The following is a 14,943-nucleotide window of genomic DNA, read 5'->3' as shown; positions in this document are numbered from 1 at the left end:
ATCTGGTTTGCACTTAGTGGGACTATCATTTGTTTTTCAAAAGGACAATGACCCAACACATATGCGGGAACTCCTTCAAGATTGTTGGAAGGGCATTCCAGGTAAAGCTGGTTGAGAGAAGGCCAAGAGAGTGCACCAAGGCAAAGGGGGGCTACTTTGAAGAATCTAAAATCTATTTTGATTTGTTTAACACTTTCTTGGTTACTACATGATTCCTTGTGTTATTTCATAGTTTTGTTCTCTTCACTATTACCTTACAATGTAGAAATTAGTAAAAAATAACTAAAAACTCTTGAATGAGTAGTTGTCCAAACTCTTGACTGGTACTGTACATTATCAGATAAGTCTCCGTAAGCACTTGTCTTTGGCTTTCGTTTAGAGCAACAATACAGTGTGTGCAGGCTTTTCTTCAGTCCAGCACTGGCACCCGTCTGGCAGTATAACAGGCCTTTATATTATACAGCAATAAACAATAGATTACATGTGCTGTGTAGAGGAATGTAGTACGTCTCATGTTATGTAGGATACCACATTTCTCGATTATATTTTGTCAGAACACACACACACACACAAAGACTTACATCCCACTGACAAATGAGAATTGCAGGATTTGTACTGCCCTGTTGACATTGACATCATGAAACAAACAAAAGCAGCTTATATATTACATCAATTTAGCACATTTATTTCACAATTCTAATCATATATTTAGATGATAACAGAATCTGGTGAAAGCAGAAAATCTTTGGAATGAAAACAGACAGTTTCATTATCCCATGTTACTGTAACAATACAATGAATTGGGCATAAGCAGAGAGTAAACATACTGTAAGCAGACATAAACAGAGTGTACAGGATATTCGGAATGCATGTTTTCCATTCAACGAACACATACAACATAATCCTCCAGATAAGATGGTCACGACAACAATAGAAGAACAGTGATGAATGTGGTCAAATATTGTGAAAAGACAAAGAGTGTTCTTCAGGTGTTTTCAGGTATCCACATGTACCCTCTAGAGTATCTACAGCTCCATCACTACTATCCCCTATCCCCTTTTCCTAACCTCTGTACTGTACGATTGTTGAAGCTTGCCCAGTCATTCCACAGTATAAAGGGAGTATTGCACCAACTGTGGAGGAAAAGGCACTGCAATCTCAACTAATTCAGCAGCAGCCTCCATTTACACTGAGTATCCAAAACATTAAGAACACTTGCTCTTTCCATGACAGACTGACCAGGTGAATCCCAGGTGAAAGCTATGATCGCTTATTGATGTCACTTGTTAAATCCGCTTCAATCAGTGTAGATGAAGGGGATGAGACAGGTTAAAGAAGGATTTTTAAGCCTTGGGACAATTGAGACATAGATTGTGTATGTGTGCCATTCAGAGGGCGAATGAGCAAGACAAAATATTTAAGTGCCTTTTAACTGGGTATGGTAATAGGTGCCAGGCACACCTGTTTGTGTCAAGAACTGCAATACTGCTAGGTTTTTCAAGAATGGTTCACCACAAAAAGGACATCCAGCCAACTTGACACAATTGTGGGAAGTATTGGAGTCAACATGGGCCAGCATCCATGTGGAATGCTTTCGACACCTTGTAGAGTCCATGCCCTGACAATTGAGGCTGCTCTGAGGGAAAAAGTTTTTTTTCCTAATGTTTTGTACACTCAGTGTATGTAGCCTAGTATATCAACATATCTGTTTTTTGAACAGAAACAAATACACACACTTTTATAGCTACATGGAAAAGTAAAGTCTACACCATAACAGCATCCCATATCCCGTCCAGTAGTCAGATATTGTTATTGAATATAACAAGACGAAGGGCAACATCTAAACAAATATTAAACATTTAAATTCTAACCACAGTAAAGTGTTTTTCTGTGAAGACCATCAACCCAAATAGCATAATTCATTATTTTCAAATGATTGAAATAGGCAGAATAGTGCAATTTGTTCTGGGTGCAATTAAGCTTCAATAATTTATATTTATGTGGATAAAAGATCAATAAATAGTCTAAACATATGTAAATTCATTTCAAATGTGCAGGGAGTGTTTGATATGCAAAGCATTTGATATAAGTGCAGTGAAATGATCGATGTCTGCATTTCCCGTTCATGAGCATCAATGACGTGGGGTGACACGGCCTACAGTTTTCATGTTTCTGAGAGGTGAATTATACAGTCGTTCTTCATTTCAAAGCAATATGCTACAATTTATTTAATACCTATACCATTTTTATTTTATTTTAAATGTAACCTTTATTTAACTAGACAAGTCAGAACAAATTGACAATGACGGCGTACCCCGGCCAAATCCGGACGATGCTGGACCAATTGTGTGCCTCCCTATGGGACTTCCAATACCGCCTGGAATCTAACCAGGGACTGTAGTGACACCTCAGTGCCTTAGACTACTACACCACTCAGGAGCCCAGATTTCCCTATTAATTTGTAACTTTTAAATATGGAATTCACAAAGCTATAAATGGTGTTTTGTTAGTAAACATGTCTATAAAATGGTCATAGTCCAATTACACCAGTGAAGGGTCCTCATAGGAGGAATGGAAGGACCATCCTCCTCAGTGAATTTCATAAAAATAGAGAAACATTAAATGTATTCACGTCACCAAATCATTGATTAAAATACATGGTTTTGCAATGAAAGTCTACAGTATCCTCAACAGCACTCTGCAGGGTAGCATCATGGTGTAGCCGGAGGATAGCTAGTTTCTGTCCTCCTCTGTGTACAATGACTTCAATACAAAACCTAGGAGGCTCCTGGTGCTCACCACCTTCCATAGACTTACACAGTAATCATGACAACCTCCGGAGGACATCCTCCAACCTATCAGAGCTCCTGAAGCATGAAGTGACATGTTGTCCACCCAAACAAAGTATTAGAGAAAATCTATTACAGAAAGCATAAGCTACAGCGAGCTAGCAGTGCAGTGCATACAATGTGGTGAGTAGTTGACTCAAAGAGAGAGAAAAATTACGGAGAAGCAAGGGAGATAGAGAGAGAGATATTTTGTTGTATTTTCTTCACTTACTTAGTGAATGCAGCTAGCTAGTTAAGCCTACTCAAACACCCGGCTCAAACAAAGAGGGGTGCTATGTTAGCTAGCTGGTCATGGCTATCCAACACTGGAACTCTTCCAAGTCAAGGTAAGCTTTTGGTTTTATTAACTTATTGCCACTGGGATGTAACTGCTAAACTGCTTGCTGCTAACTGTACGCTGTACTGCATGATTGTAGCAAGTTTACTAACACGTTAGTTCTAGTAGCTATGTTGACTATGACGTTAATATGGTGACAACGATGAAGGCTGTGTGTAGCGTTTTTTTCACCTGGTCACAGAAAGCTGATCTGTTGCGTACTGAAGTCCACAAGCAAAGGGAAAAGGTGAAAGGAGGAGAGCGCATAGATGTGAGAAGGAATACAACGATCAAAGGGATCATGCTGTTTGTATGTGGCTGCTATGAAAGTGAACTTTGTTTGCATGTAATCAGGGGTGCATTCATTCCACCCATTCTGTTGAAAAACATTTCTTAAATGGAAACAAACAGAACAAAACGGGGATAAACATACCTGAATTTGTCCGATAGAAACTTGCTTGCAACTGTTTAACTAATGATATAACCATAGATCAGCCAGATGCCGGCAAGAGTGTGCAAGGCGGTATTGAATGTGTCAATGTCTGTCACCTTGATTACTCCAATTTATCTCGATCTGTTGTAAACTTTCATTCATAGGCTAGGTTGTAGCAACCTCATGATGGGTATAGAGACAATTTGAGTATCATGTAGTAGCCTAAACCTATCAATGTTAGATTGAGCTGGGTGAATGGAATATGACTGACAGTTACCCAATATGCTGTAATAGAAATAAGGCCATCCTCATTAAAATAACTAGCACCAACAGACACTGAATTCCACTTAAAATACATGCCACATTTATTAAAATTGACCAAATAAATGAAGCTGTCACAATATGTCTATATATTGTGGGTGTAACTTCCTGTTAGGAAGGTGTTCCTAATGTTTTGTATACTTCGTGTATGAATCATATCTAGCACTTTACAGTAGGTGGTGGGAGTCAGCTCATCCATGAATGATAGCATCCTCAGAGAGCTGACCTATTGATTACTCATGAGGTTTGGTTTTTGTTATTCTATCGGAGAGGGTTACCGGACCACTGCAGGCAACATACAGTGCATTTGGAAAACATTCTGACCCCTTGACTTTTTCCACATTTTGTTACGTAACAGCCTTATTCTAAAATTGATTAAATTGTTTTTTTCCCTAATCCATCTACACACAATACCCCATAATGACAAAGCAAAACCAGGATTTTAGAAAATGTTGCTAATTTATGAAAAATAAATAACTTAAATATAACATTTACATAACTATTCAGACCCTTTACTCAGTACTTTGTTGAAGAACCTTTAGCAGCGATTGCAGCCTTGAGTCTTCTTGGGTATGACCCTACAAGCTTGGCACACCTGTATTTGGGGAGTTTCTCCTACTCTTCTTAGCAGATCCTATCAAGCTCTGTCAGGTTGATGGGGATTTTTGCTACACAGCTATTTTCAGGCAGCGATTACAGCCTTGAGTCTCCTTGGGTATGACGCTACAGGCTTGGCACACCTTTATTTTTGGGAGTTTCTCCCATTCTTCTTTGCAAATCCTCTCAAGTTCTGTCAGTTTGGACGGGGAGTGTTGCTACACAGCTTTTTTCAGGTCTCTTCAGAGATGTTTGATCGGCTTCAAGTCCAGGCTCTGGCTGGGCCACTTAAGGACATTCAGAGACTTGTTCCGAAGCCATTCATGCATTGTTCTGAAGCCATTCATGCATTGTTCTGAAGCCATTCATGCATTGTTCTGAAGCCATTCATGTGTGTTCAGGGTCGGTGTCCTGTTGAAAGGTGAACCTTTGCCCCAGTCTGAGGTCATGCGTGCTCTGGAGCAGGTTTTCATCAAGGATCTCTCTGTACTTTGCTCCGTTCATCTTTCCCTTGATCCTGACTAGTCTCCCAGTCCCTGCCACTGAAAAGTATCCCCACAGCAGGATACTACCACCACCATGCTTCACCGTGGGGATGGTGCCAGGTTTCCTCCAGACATGATGCTTGGCCTTCAGGCCAAGATCTGAGAGTCTTTAGGTGCCTTTTGGCAAACTCCAAGTGGGCTATCATGTTCCTTTTACTGAGGAGTGGCTTCCGTCTGGCCACTCTACCATAAAGGCCTGATTGGTGGAGTGCTGCAGAGATGTTTGTCCTTCTGGAAGGTTCTCCCATCTCCACAGAAGAACTCTGGAGCTGTGTAAGAGTGACCATCAGGTTCTTGGTCACCTCCCTGACCAAGGCCATTCTCCCCAGATTGCTCAGTTTGGCAGCCAGCTCTAGGAAGAGTCTTGGTGATTCCATACTTCTTCTGTTTAAGAATGATGGAGATCAGGCTAGCATAGCGAGCTAGCTACTAATAGGTATTCCTGCCTCCCCATGGTGGAGTTTCTTGGGTATCAAATCAAATCAATTAAATCAAATTTGATCAAATTAGCTTGGTTATTTTAAACAGACCGTGCTGCGTTCAAAGGCTAGCTAGCCTAGCTTAGACTAAAGACCCTCTTGGTTAGCATGCATAACTTCTGGTGAATTAAGCTTTCTAGCGTTCTCCCAGAGCTATGGCAACCCCATTCCTATGTTCAATTTCTGGAGTTGGAGACAGTAGAGAGAGTGGGACTTAAGTGCTCCTCTGGTCTTCACCGAGCCCAGGAACGGGCAGCGCGGGGCCAAACAGGTGTTGTACCTCAATTCCCTCCTTCAAGGAACAGTAGTTATAGCCATAACATTACGTTCCCTTTCAGTTAGTCAACTTCGGTATAACATACTATGGGGAAAATATAATCACGCCCCCAGCTGACCCCAACGGATACTAAATTAAAACAGCCTATGGCAGACCACCCAGACCTGACTACGACAGATGCAGCAGTCTGGGTACTGAGCACATGGCGCACTGTCTAGTGAATTTCCCCTGTCCTAGCCGTAAAAACCCTGTGGGCTACACTTGGAGGAGTGACATCCAAGTGATAAAACCTCACAAAATGTGTCATGCGGCCCAACTTGCAGCAGCACAAATATCTCTTATAGTTCAACAACGTCCAGATGAACCACAGACTGTGTGTGCGATAATAGCATGGTTGTGTCCAACCCTGCTTGTTCCCTCGACTCTGCTCCCAACCACCAATTGCCAACAGGGCCCATAACCTGTATCACTCCCACCATGGGGAGAATGCTACACCCCTTGGGGTGTAGTGGGGTAAAAGAGGGGCATTAAACATGGACAGTTGTAACTGGCGCCCGAGGAGATGGCTGCCGTTTATGGGCACCTAACCAATTGTGCTATTGTGTGTGTTTTCTGGCATTATTTGTAACTTATATCTCTTATGACCGAAAAGAGCTTCTGGATATCAGGACAGCGATTACTCACCTCGCACTGGATGAAGATTTTTTCTTTAATTAGTCGGACGAGAAGGATTTACTTCAGACACCGGACAAGGCCCAAATCCCATCATTCGCATGAAGAAGAGACAGAGATATTGGGGACGTAGGTCAGAGAGCCTTGTAAGGATCCGACGGCGAGTGGGTAATACGCCTCGACTATCAGTCATATTAGCCAACGTGCAATCATTGGATAATAAACTGGATGAGCTCCAATAAAGACTATCCTACCAACGAGACTGTAAAACTGTAATATCTTAATTTGTCACAAGCCGTGGCTGAACGACAACATGGATAACATACAGCTGGCTGGGTTTTTTCTGCAAGATAAAACAACTGCCTCAAGGGGTGACAGTCTGTGTCTATATGTAAATATCAGCTGGTGCACAAAATCTAATATTAAGGAAGTCTCAAGGTTTTGCTCGCCTGAGGTAGAGTATCTCATGATAAGTTGTAGACCACAGTATTTACCAAGGGTTTTCATCTATATTTTTCATAAGCTGTCTATTTACCACCACAAACCGATGCTGGCACTAAGACCGCACTCAACAAGCTGTATAATACCATAAGCAAACAAGAAAATGCTCACACAGGAGGCGGTGCTCCAAGTGGCCGGGGACTTTAATGCAGGGAAACAAATCTGTTTTACCTCATTTCTACAACATGTTACATGTGCAACCAGAGGAAAAAATCTTGACACCACCTTTACTCCATACACAGAGACACGTACAGTACAAAGCTCTGCCTCGCCCTCCATTTTGCAAATCAGTGACCCTACGTACATACCCCAACCAGAAGCCATGGATTACAACATTCGCACTGAGCTAAAGGGTAAAGCTGCTGCTTTCAAGGAGCGGGACTCTAACCTGGATGCTTATAAGAAATCCCGCTATGCCCTCCGACGAACCATCGAACAGGCAAAGCGTCAATCCGAACACACTTGGACATTCGTGAACAGGGCATGACAACATCTATTCCCCCTCAGAAGATTGGAAAGATTTGGTATGGGTCCCCAGATATTCAAAAAGTTCTACAGCTGCACCATCGAGAACTGGTTGCATCACCTGGCATGGCAACTGCTCGCCCTCCGACTGCAAGGCACTACACAGGGTAGTACGTATGGCCCAGTACATCACTGGGGTCAAGCTTCCTGCCATCCAGGATCTCTATACCAGACGATGTCAAAGGAAGGCACTAAACATTGCCAAAGACTCCAGCCACCCTAGTCATAGACTGTTGTCTCTGCTACCGACACGGCAAGTAGTAGCAGTCTAGGTGCAAAAGGCTTCTTAACAGCTTCTACCCCAAGCCATAAGACTCCTGAACAGCTAATCCAATGGCTACCCAGACTATTTTAACTTACCCTGCCCCCAACCACCATTTTTACGCTGTTGCTACTCTGTTTATTATCTATGCCTAGTCACTTTACCTTTAACTACATGTACATATTACCTCAATTACCTCGACCAACCTGTGCCCCTGCACAGTTTATTTGAGTAAATACTTTCTTAACATTATTTATCTTAAAACTGCATTTTTTGATACGGGCTTGTAAGTAAGCATTTCACTGTTGTATGTGACTAATACAATTTAATTTGAAAACAGGTTCTGCTTCCTTGAGACTGTATAGCCTGCATGAAGCCCTTACCTCTTATGGGCACAGAGGGCTCCGGCAATGGCTGATGCAGTACCCCGTTTGAAGTAACTGAAAGTGGAGGCACTGTCTTCAGAGCAATGTTTTTCTGGCACAACTGTTCGGGAGCTACTTCCTCATTGGAGGAGCACGCAAGCCCCTCTCTCTTTCTACTCCCTCCAACAATGGAAATAGGAATGGTGTGAATTAGTGTGAATCATTCCTATTCACACAAGGTTAACTGCTAAATGACTTAAATGTAATGTAAATGTAAAAGAGCGGAATAATTGAAGAGTAGACTGGTGGTCCTTCTGTGGCTCAGTTGGTAGAGCATGGCGCTTGTAACGCCAGGGTAGTGGGTTCGATTCCCGGGACCACCCATACGTAAAATGTATGCACACATGACTGTAAGTCGCTTTGGATAAAAGCGTCAGCTAAATGGCATATATTATTATTATTATTATTATAGACTACTTATCATCTGTGGAAGGCAGGGATTCCAGCGAGGCGCGAATTCGGTTGGCCTAGTCAGGCGTGATTGTTGATCCTTCAACCAAAGTTGCGAGAGTGCGACTCCCCATAGTATGTTGTACTGAAGTTGACTGACTGAAAGGGAACAGCATATTTTTCTCTCTGACTCATGGCAAAAAGTATAGAATTGCAGGGAATGTACTTTAAAACTGGAAAATGTTCTCTTAGCCTCATGACTAAGTGCGGTAGTCCGGTCCTGATTAATATACAAAATCTTTATCAGAAAAAGTCAGACCTTGAAACTCATTTACACTCAACATAGTCCTCAAAACTGGGGCCCTACAAGGGTGACTGTGTGGCCATGCATGCCTCCAACTCAATCATCGAGTTTAAGGACGACACAACAGGAATGGGCTTGATTACCAACAATGACGAGACAGCCTACAGGGAGGAGGTGAGCGCATTCGGAGCGTGGTGTCAGGAAAACAACCTCTCATTCAACATCAGAAAAACAAAGGAGATGATCATGGACTTCAGGAAACAGCAGAGGGAGAACCCCCCTATCCACATCGATGGGACAGCAGTGGAGAAGGTGGAAAGTTTTAAGTTCCTCAGCGTACACATCACGGACAAACTGAAATGGTCCACCCACACAGACAATGTAGTGAAGAAGGTGGAACAGCACTCCCACTCCTCTTGTATTCTGGTTAGAGCCAGAATATCAGTTTTATTGCTTCTTTTATCAGCACGACAGTTTTCAGCTGTGCTAACATAATTGTGAAAGTGTTTTCTAATGATCAATTAGCCTTTTAAAATGATAAACTTGGATTAGCTAACACAATGTGCCATTGGAACACAGGAGTGATGGTTGCTGATAATGGGCCTCTGTACGCCTAGGCAGATATTCCATAAAACATCTGTAGTGTCCAGCTACAGTGTTTATTTACAACATTAACAAGGTCTACACTGTATTTCTGATCAATTTGATGTTATTTTAATAGACAACATTTCTTTGCTTTTCTTGGAAAATCAAGGACATTTCTAAGTGATGCCAAACTTGTGAACGGTAGTGTATATATTGTATTTTATACCATGCATTGCATCTTGCCTATGCCGCTCGGTTACCGCTCATCCATATATTTATATGTAAACAGTTGAAGTCAGAAGTTTCCATACACTTAGGTTGGAGTCATTAAAACTAGTTTTTCAACCACGCACATTCCTTGTTAACAAACTATAGTTTTGGCAAGTCGTTTAGGACATCCACTTTGTGCATGACACAAGTAATTTTTCCAACAATTGTTTACAGGTTATTTCACTTATAATTCACTGTATCACAATTCCAGTGGGTCAGAAGTTTACATACACTAAGTTGACTGTGCCTTTAAACAGCTTAGACAATTCCAGAAAGTAATGACATGGCTTTAGAAGCTTCTGATAGGCTAATTAACATAATTTGAGTCAATTGGAGGTGTATCTGTGGATGTATTTCTACCTTCAAACTCAGTGCCTCTTTGCTTGACATCATGGTCAAATCAAAAGAAATCAGCCAAGATATCAGAAAACAATTTGTAGACCTCCACAGGTCTGGTTCATCCTTGTTCATCAGTACAAACAATAGTACGCAAATATAAACACCATGGGACCACGCCGCCGTCATACTGCTCAGAAAGGAGACGCATTCTTTCTCCTAGAGATTAACGTAGTTTGGTGTGAAAAGTGCAAATCAATCCCACAACAACAGCAAAGGACCTTGTGAAGATGCTGGAGGACAAAAGTATTTATATCCACATTAAAACTAGTCCTATATCGATATGACCTGAAAGGCCACTCAGCAAGGAAGAAAAGCCACTGCTCCAAAACCGCCATAAAAAAGACAGACTACGGTTCGCAACTGCACATGGAGACAAAGACCGTGCTTTTTAGAGAAATGTCCTCTGGCCTGACAAAACAATAATAGAACTGTTTGGCCATAATGACCATTGTTATGTTTGGAGGACAAAGCGGAGGCTTGCAAGCCGAAGAACACCATCCCAACTGTCAAGCACGAGGGTGGCAGCATCATGTTGTGGGGGTGCTTTGCTGCAGGAGGGAATGGTGCACTTCACAAAATAGATGGCACCATCAGGGAGGAAAATTATGTGGATATATTGAAGCAACATCTCAAGACATCAGTTAGGAAGTTAAAGCTTTGTCGCAAATGGGTCTTCCAAATGGACAATGACCCCAAGCATACTTCCAAAGTTGTGGCAAAATGGCTTAAGGACAACAAAGGTATTGGAGTGGCCATCACAAAGCCCTGACCTCAATCATATAGACATTTTGTGGGCAGAACTGAAAAAGCGTGTGCGAGCAAGGAGGCCTACAAACCTGACTCAGTTTCACCCAACTTATTGTGGGAAGCTTGTGGAAGGCTCCCCAAAACATTTGACCTAAGTTAAACAATTTAAAGGCAATGCTAGTAAATACTAATTGAGTGTATGTAAACTGCTGACCCACTGGGAATGTGATGAAAGAAAAAGAAGCTGAAATAAATAATTCCGTTTGCTATTATTCGGACATTTCACATTCTTAAAATAAAGTGGGGATCCTAACTGACCTAAGACAGGGATATTTTACGAGGATTATATGTCAGGAATTGTGAAAAACTGAGTTTAAATGTATTTGGCTAAGGTGTATGTAAACTTCTGACTTCAACTGTATATTCTTATTTCATCCCTTTACTTAGATTTGTGTGTATTAGGTAATTGTTGTGGAATTTTTATATTACTGCACTGTCGGATTTCACAACACTCGCAATAACATCTGCTAACCATGTGTATGTGACCAATCAAATTTGATTTGAACAGTGTCATGGCTGTCAATGTACTGGGCCATTAGGTCTTCTACTTGTTTTGTCCGGAGGCGAGAGTGCTCTTTATTGACCCCACACAACTTCAACCTGCTCAGGTATGTTTTGTCACGGCTCCTCCTCTGCAGTGCATGGGCGGTTCCTTCTGCAGGCAGAGGAGGGTCGTTAGTGATTGGAGTCACCTGGGCTCTAAGTATTTACTCTCTCTCTCTCTCTCTCTCCCTCCCTATACCTGTTGTTCGCGTCCCCTAATTTTTGCCCCAGGCTATGAGCCGGCCTGTGACAGTTTCAAAACACTTTATTTCGGAAATGTATTCTATCATTGTGTCGTGTCTTTGGATATGCCGGATTAAGTGATATGACATGCTATTCGAGAAAATAATTTCTCTGTAATTAATATTACCTGATTGAGCTAATCATGTAAATGTAAGTCGGGGAACCACAAAATAATATTTATAGAGCTGTTATCTTCCGAATAAACTCTTAAAGACCTAGTAATATTTTACATCAATAGCAGTCAATATTAATAGTCACCTTAATTCAGTCTCATCTGAAAGTTGTAAATTCTAGGTTATCTTCACGAACCCTGGCAACAAGTTGAATCAGTAATATAAAATTGGGTTTCATTGTTTATTTACTAAATACCTAACTAATCACACAGACTTACATATACACAGAATTAATCATACCTTGATTACAAATGACGTCATAAAGGAAAACGTCCCTAGCGGGCAGAACAGATATGACAGCTGGTTACACAAAAGGAAAGGGCTGGGTTTGAGTGAAAGAGCGGGAAGACTGAGGACCAAAGAAAGAACCTGTGCTATCGTAAATACAGTATTTTATGCATTCTAAATTACCGCCCATTTGGAAAAGGAAAATGCAGTAAATATTTACTATGAGCTGCACTTCTGTAGGTTGGTGGTAGATGGAAGGCTGTGTTGCCAAACCGAGTCCTTTGAAAAATGTCTCTGGTGGTCAATTGGATACGTTGTAGTAACATTGTTGTGTGATAGACGGGATACTCTGTCGGTTCCTTCCGAACCCTCGTTTGCAGCTGCTGTTGCTAACTCAACGGCTAGGAGGAATCACTTCTGTAGTGAATAAGAGTTCAAAGTTCATACCATTCGCAACCAAAGCTCACGCTGATGTTGGCTTCGTTCTGTAGTTATTATCTGAACCATTCTGACATCGGACTGTCGTCCTCAAATCCTCGGAACAGGAGGTTATATTGTCGTCAAGGCTTTATATAGGAAGGGAGAGGAGGGCGTGTTTGAAAAGTTTTATAGCCCATGTCCCTTCACAGGGGCGGGCCACTAATTGAGCAGAGCCCTAATCTTATAAAACCCCAATTCTCACATTTTAGAAGCTAAAATCACATTTCATCCCATCACAAATAATTTCATATTCAAACATTTAAATTGAACAACAATTCCATGTGAATCCGATAACTCCGATGTGTAGACTTTCCACTGTAGAGTTTATGTCATCTTATCATTGTTGAGAATGTCTCAGGTGACAACCGAACTGACATCATATTCATTAAGTACCACCGCATATGTTCAATTGGTCCGATTACCCAAATATAGTTAATTTCCCCCCACCTTCTGATGTTCCCAGAATCTCTATGTTAACCAAGGGTTTTGCAAATGTAACATCAGTAGGGTAGAGAGAGGAAAAAGGGGGGAAGAGGTATTTATGACTGTCATAAACCTCCCCTAGGCCAACGTCATTACAATTGTCATCTCAGCCTGAGGTTGGATGCATGTTTCTGTCTACTTATGTCAGTTCTACTAATTATTTAGCAAATAGCTACAGTACTGAGAGGCTTTGGAGGTTAAGTGGAGATTGCCAAATGCTCAGTTGAAAGGACACCCCACACCGTCACAAGTTTAGGCACCATGCTTAGGTCAATCCCTAAACTGCATCGTACTCATTACCATCCATAAACAGCACTTATACAACAGTAGAGTATTGGACTACACTCCAAACCAGGCACTAATGTGCTTTCTGACAGCACAGCAAACGTCATCAGCAGAATACTTACATTTACATGGGAATCATTTTAAGTACTACATTGCATTTGAACAGATTATCCTCTTTGACATAACCAATTTACAACTCACACTACAGATGTGTTGCAAACAGAAAGGAGAGATTAATAATTATTTGTACAATGTATAAATACATGGCTGCAAGGAAGTACATGGTCAAATCTGCATTTTTTCCCCCACTGTACATGAACTTGATCATGTCCATACCAAGCATTTAAACCGGTGAATGATATAAGCCAACATCTGAAGTGAAACAAGAGGAACCAAACTATGGGAAAGTATGTGAACTGTACTCACAGGGTTCAGGCTCCTCTCACTAAAGCCTGTGTCGTCATGATACTGCCTCAGCATAGCCATGAGGCCCTCGATTTCACATGTCAGCCAATCCAATATCATGTCACATAGTTCCTTCTCTTTTGGTAAGAGCACCTCTCATCCCAGAAACTCATAGGCACAAAAGTGGTGAGAGCTGAGCTGATGGGTTATCTACGGTCTTGTGGTGGGTTAGGGGAAAGAGGCACAGCCAAACACTACCAGGCAGTCAGTCAGACAGGGTTGACTTGGGTCCTGTAGCGTCCCATTGGGCGACCTGGTGGCTCCACTCTGACACAGAGCATAAGACTCACCTGCCCAGTCAACCAGACAGAGAGGAGAGGCACTGGAGTTCTGAATGAGAGGACACAACCTCACATCCCCTCGCTTCATAATTCAATATAGATTCCCTCGAGTTAAGTATGTCAAGTTTTGGAATGAGCCCTACTGTAATGACTTAAGATGAAATTGTTTGAATCTAAAGAATATCATAGTTTACAGAACTTATTTATATTAAATCATATATTTTAAAAGCATCAAAATGTGAGCCATACTGCAATTCATAACTAAGCACAATGAAGAGTCTGTCAAAACACAATGTACAGTGCATTCGGAAAGTATTCAGACCTCTTGACTTTCTACATTTTGTTACGTTAGAGCCTTATTCTAAAATGGATTAAATACATGTATTTTCCTCATCAATCTACACATCATACCCCATAATGACAAAGCAAAAACATTTTTTGCAAATTTATTATGAATAAAAAACAAACACCTTCTTTACATGCAGTTGAAGTCAGAAGTTTACATACACTTAGGTTGGAGTCCTTAAAACTCGTTTTTCAAACACTCCACAAATGTCTTGTTAAAACAAACTATAGGTTTGGAAAGTCAGTTAGGACATCTATTTTGTGCATGACACAAGTCATTTTTAAAACAATTGTTTACAGACAGATTATTTCACTTATAATTCACTGTTTCCCAGTGGGTCAGAAGCTTATATACACTAAGTTGACTGTGCCTTCAAAAGCAATCTGTCTCCTAGTGATGAACGTACTTTGGTGCGAAAAGTGTAAATCAATCCCAAAAACAACAGCAAAGGACCTTGTG

At 41.3% G+C, this 14,943-nt stretch overlaps 1 protein-coding gene across 1 annotated transcript in view; it reads right to left on the bottom strand.

Annotated features, from left to right (window-relative positions):
• LOC118399339 (acylphosphatase-2-like) overlaps positions 1–13,986 on the bottom strand; it is a 79,131-nt gene extending 65,145 nt beyond the window's left edge. The window contains exon 1 of the mRNA XM_035795350.2: positions 13,819–13,986. Coding sequence (XP_035651243.1) covers positions 13,819–13,917 — 99 coding nt within the window. The 5' untranslated portion in view covers positions 13,918–13,986. The remainder of the gene's footprint in view (positions 1–13,818) is intronic.
• Between the last annotated feature and the right edge of the window lie 957 nt (positions 13,987–14,943).

This window comes from Oncorhynchus keta, chromosome 2 (genome assembly GCF_023373465.1).
Source record: "Oncorhynchus keta strain PuntledgeMale-10-30-2019 chromosome 2, Oket_V2, whole genome shotgun sequence".
Classification (NCBI taxonomy): domain Eukaryota; kingdom Metazoa; phylum Chordata; class Actinopteri; order Salmoniformes; family Salmonidae; genus Oncorhynchus; species Oncorhynchus keta.
The sequence above is the reverse complement of the archived record's forward strand: the minus strand, read 5'-3'. Positions and strand labels throughout refer to the sequence as shown.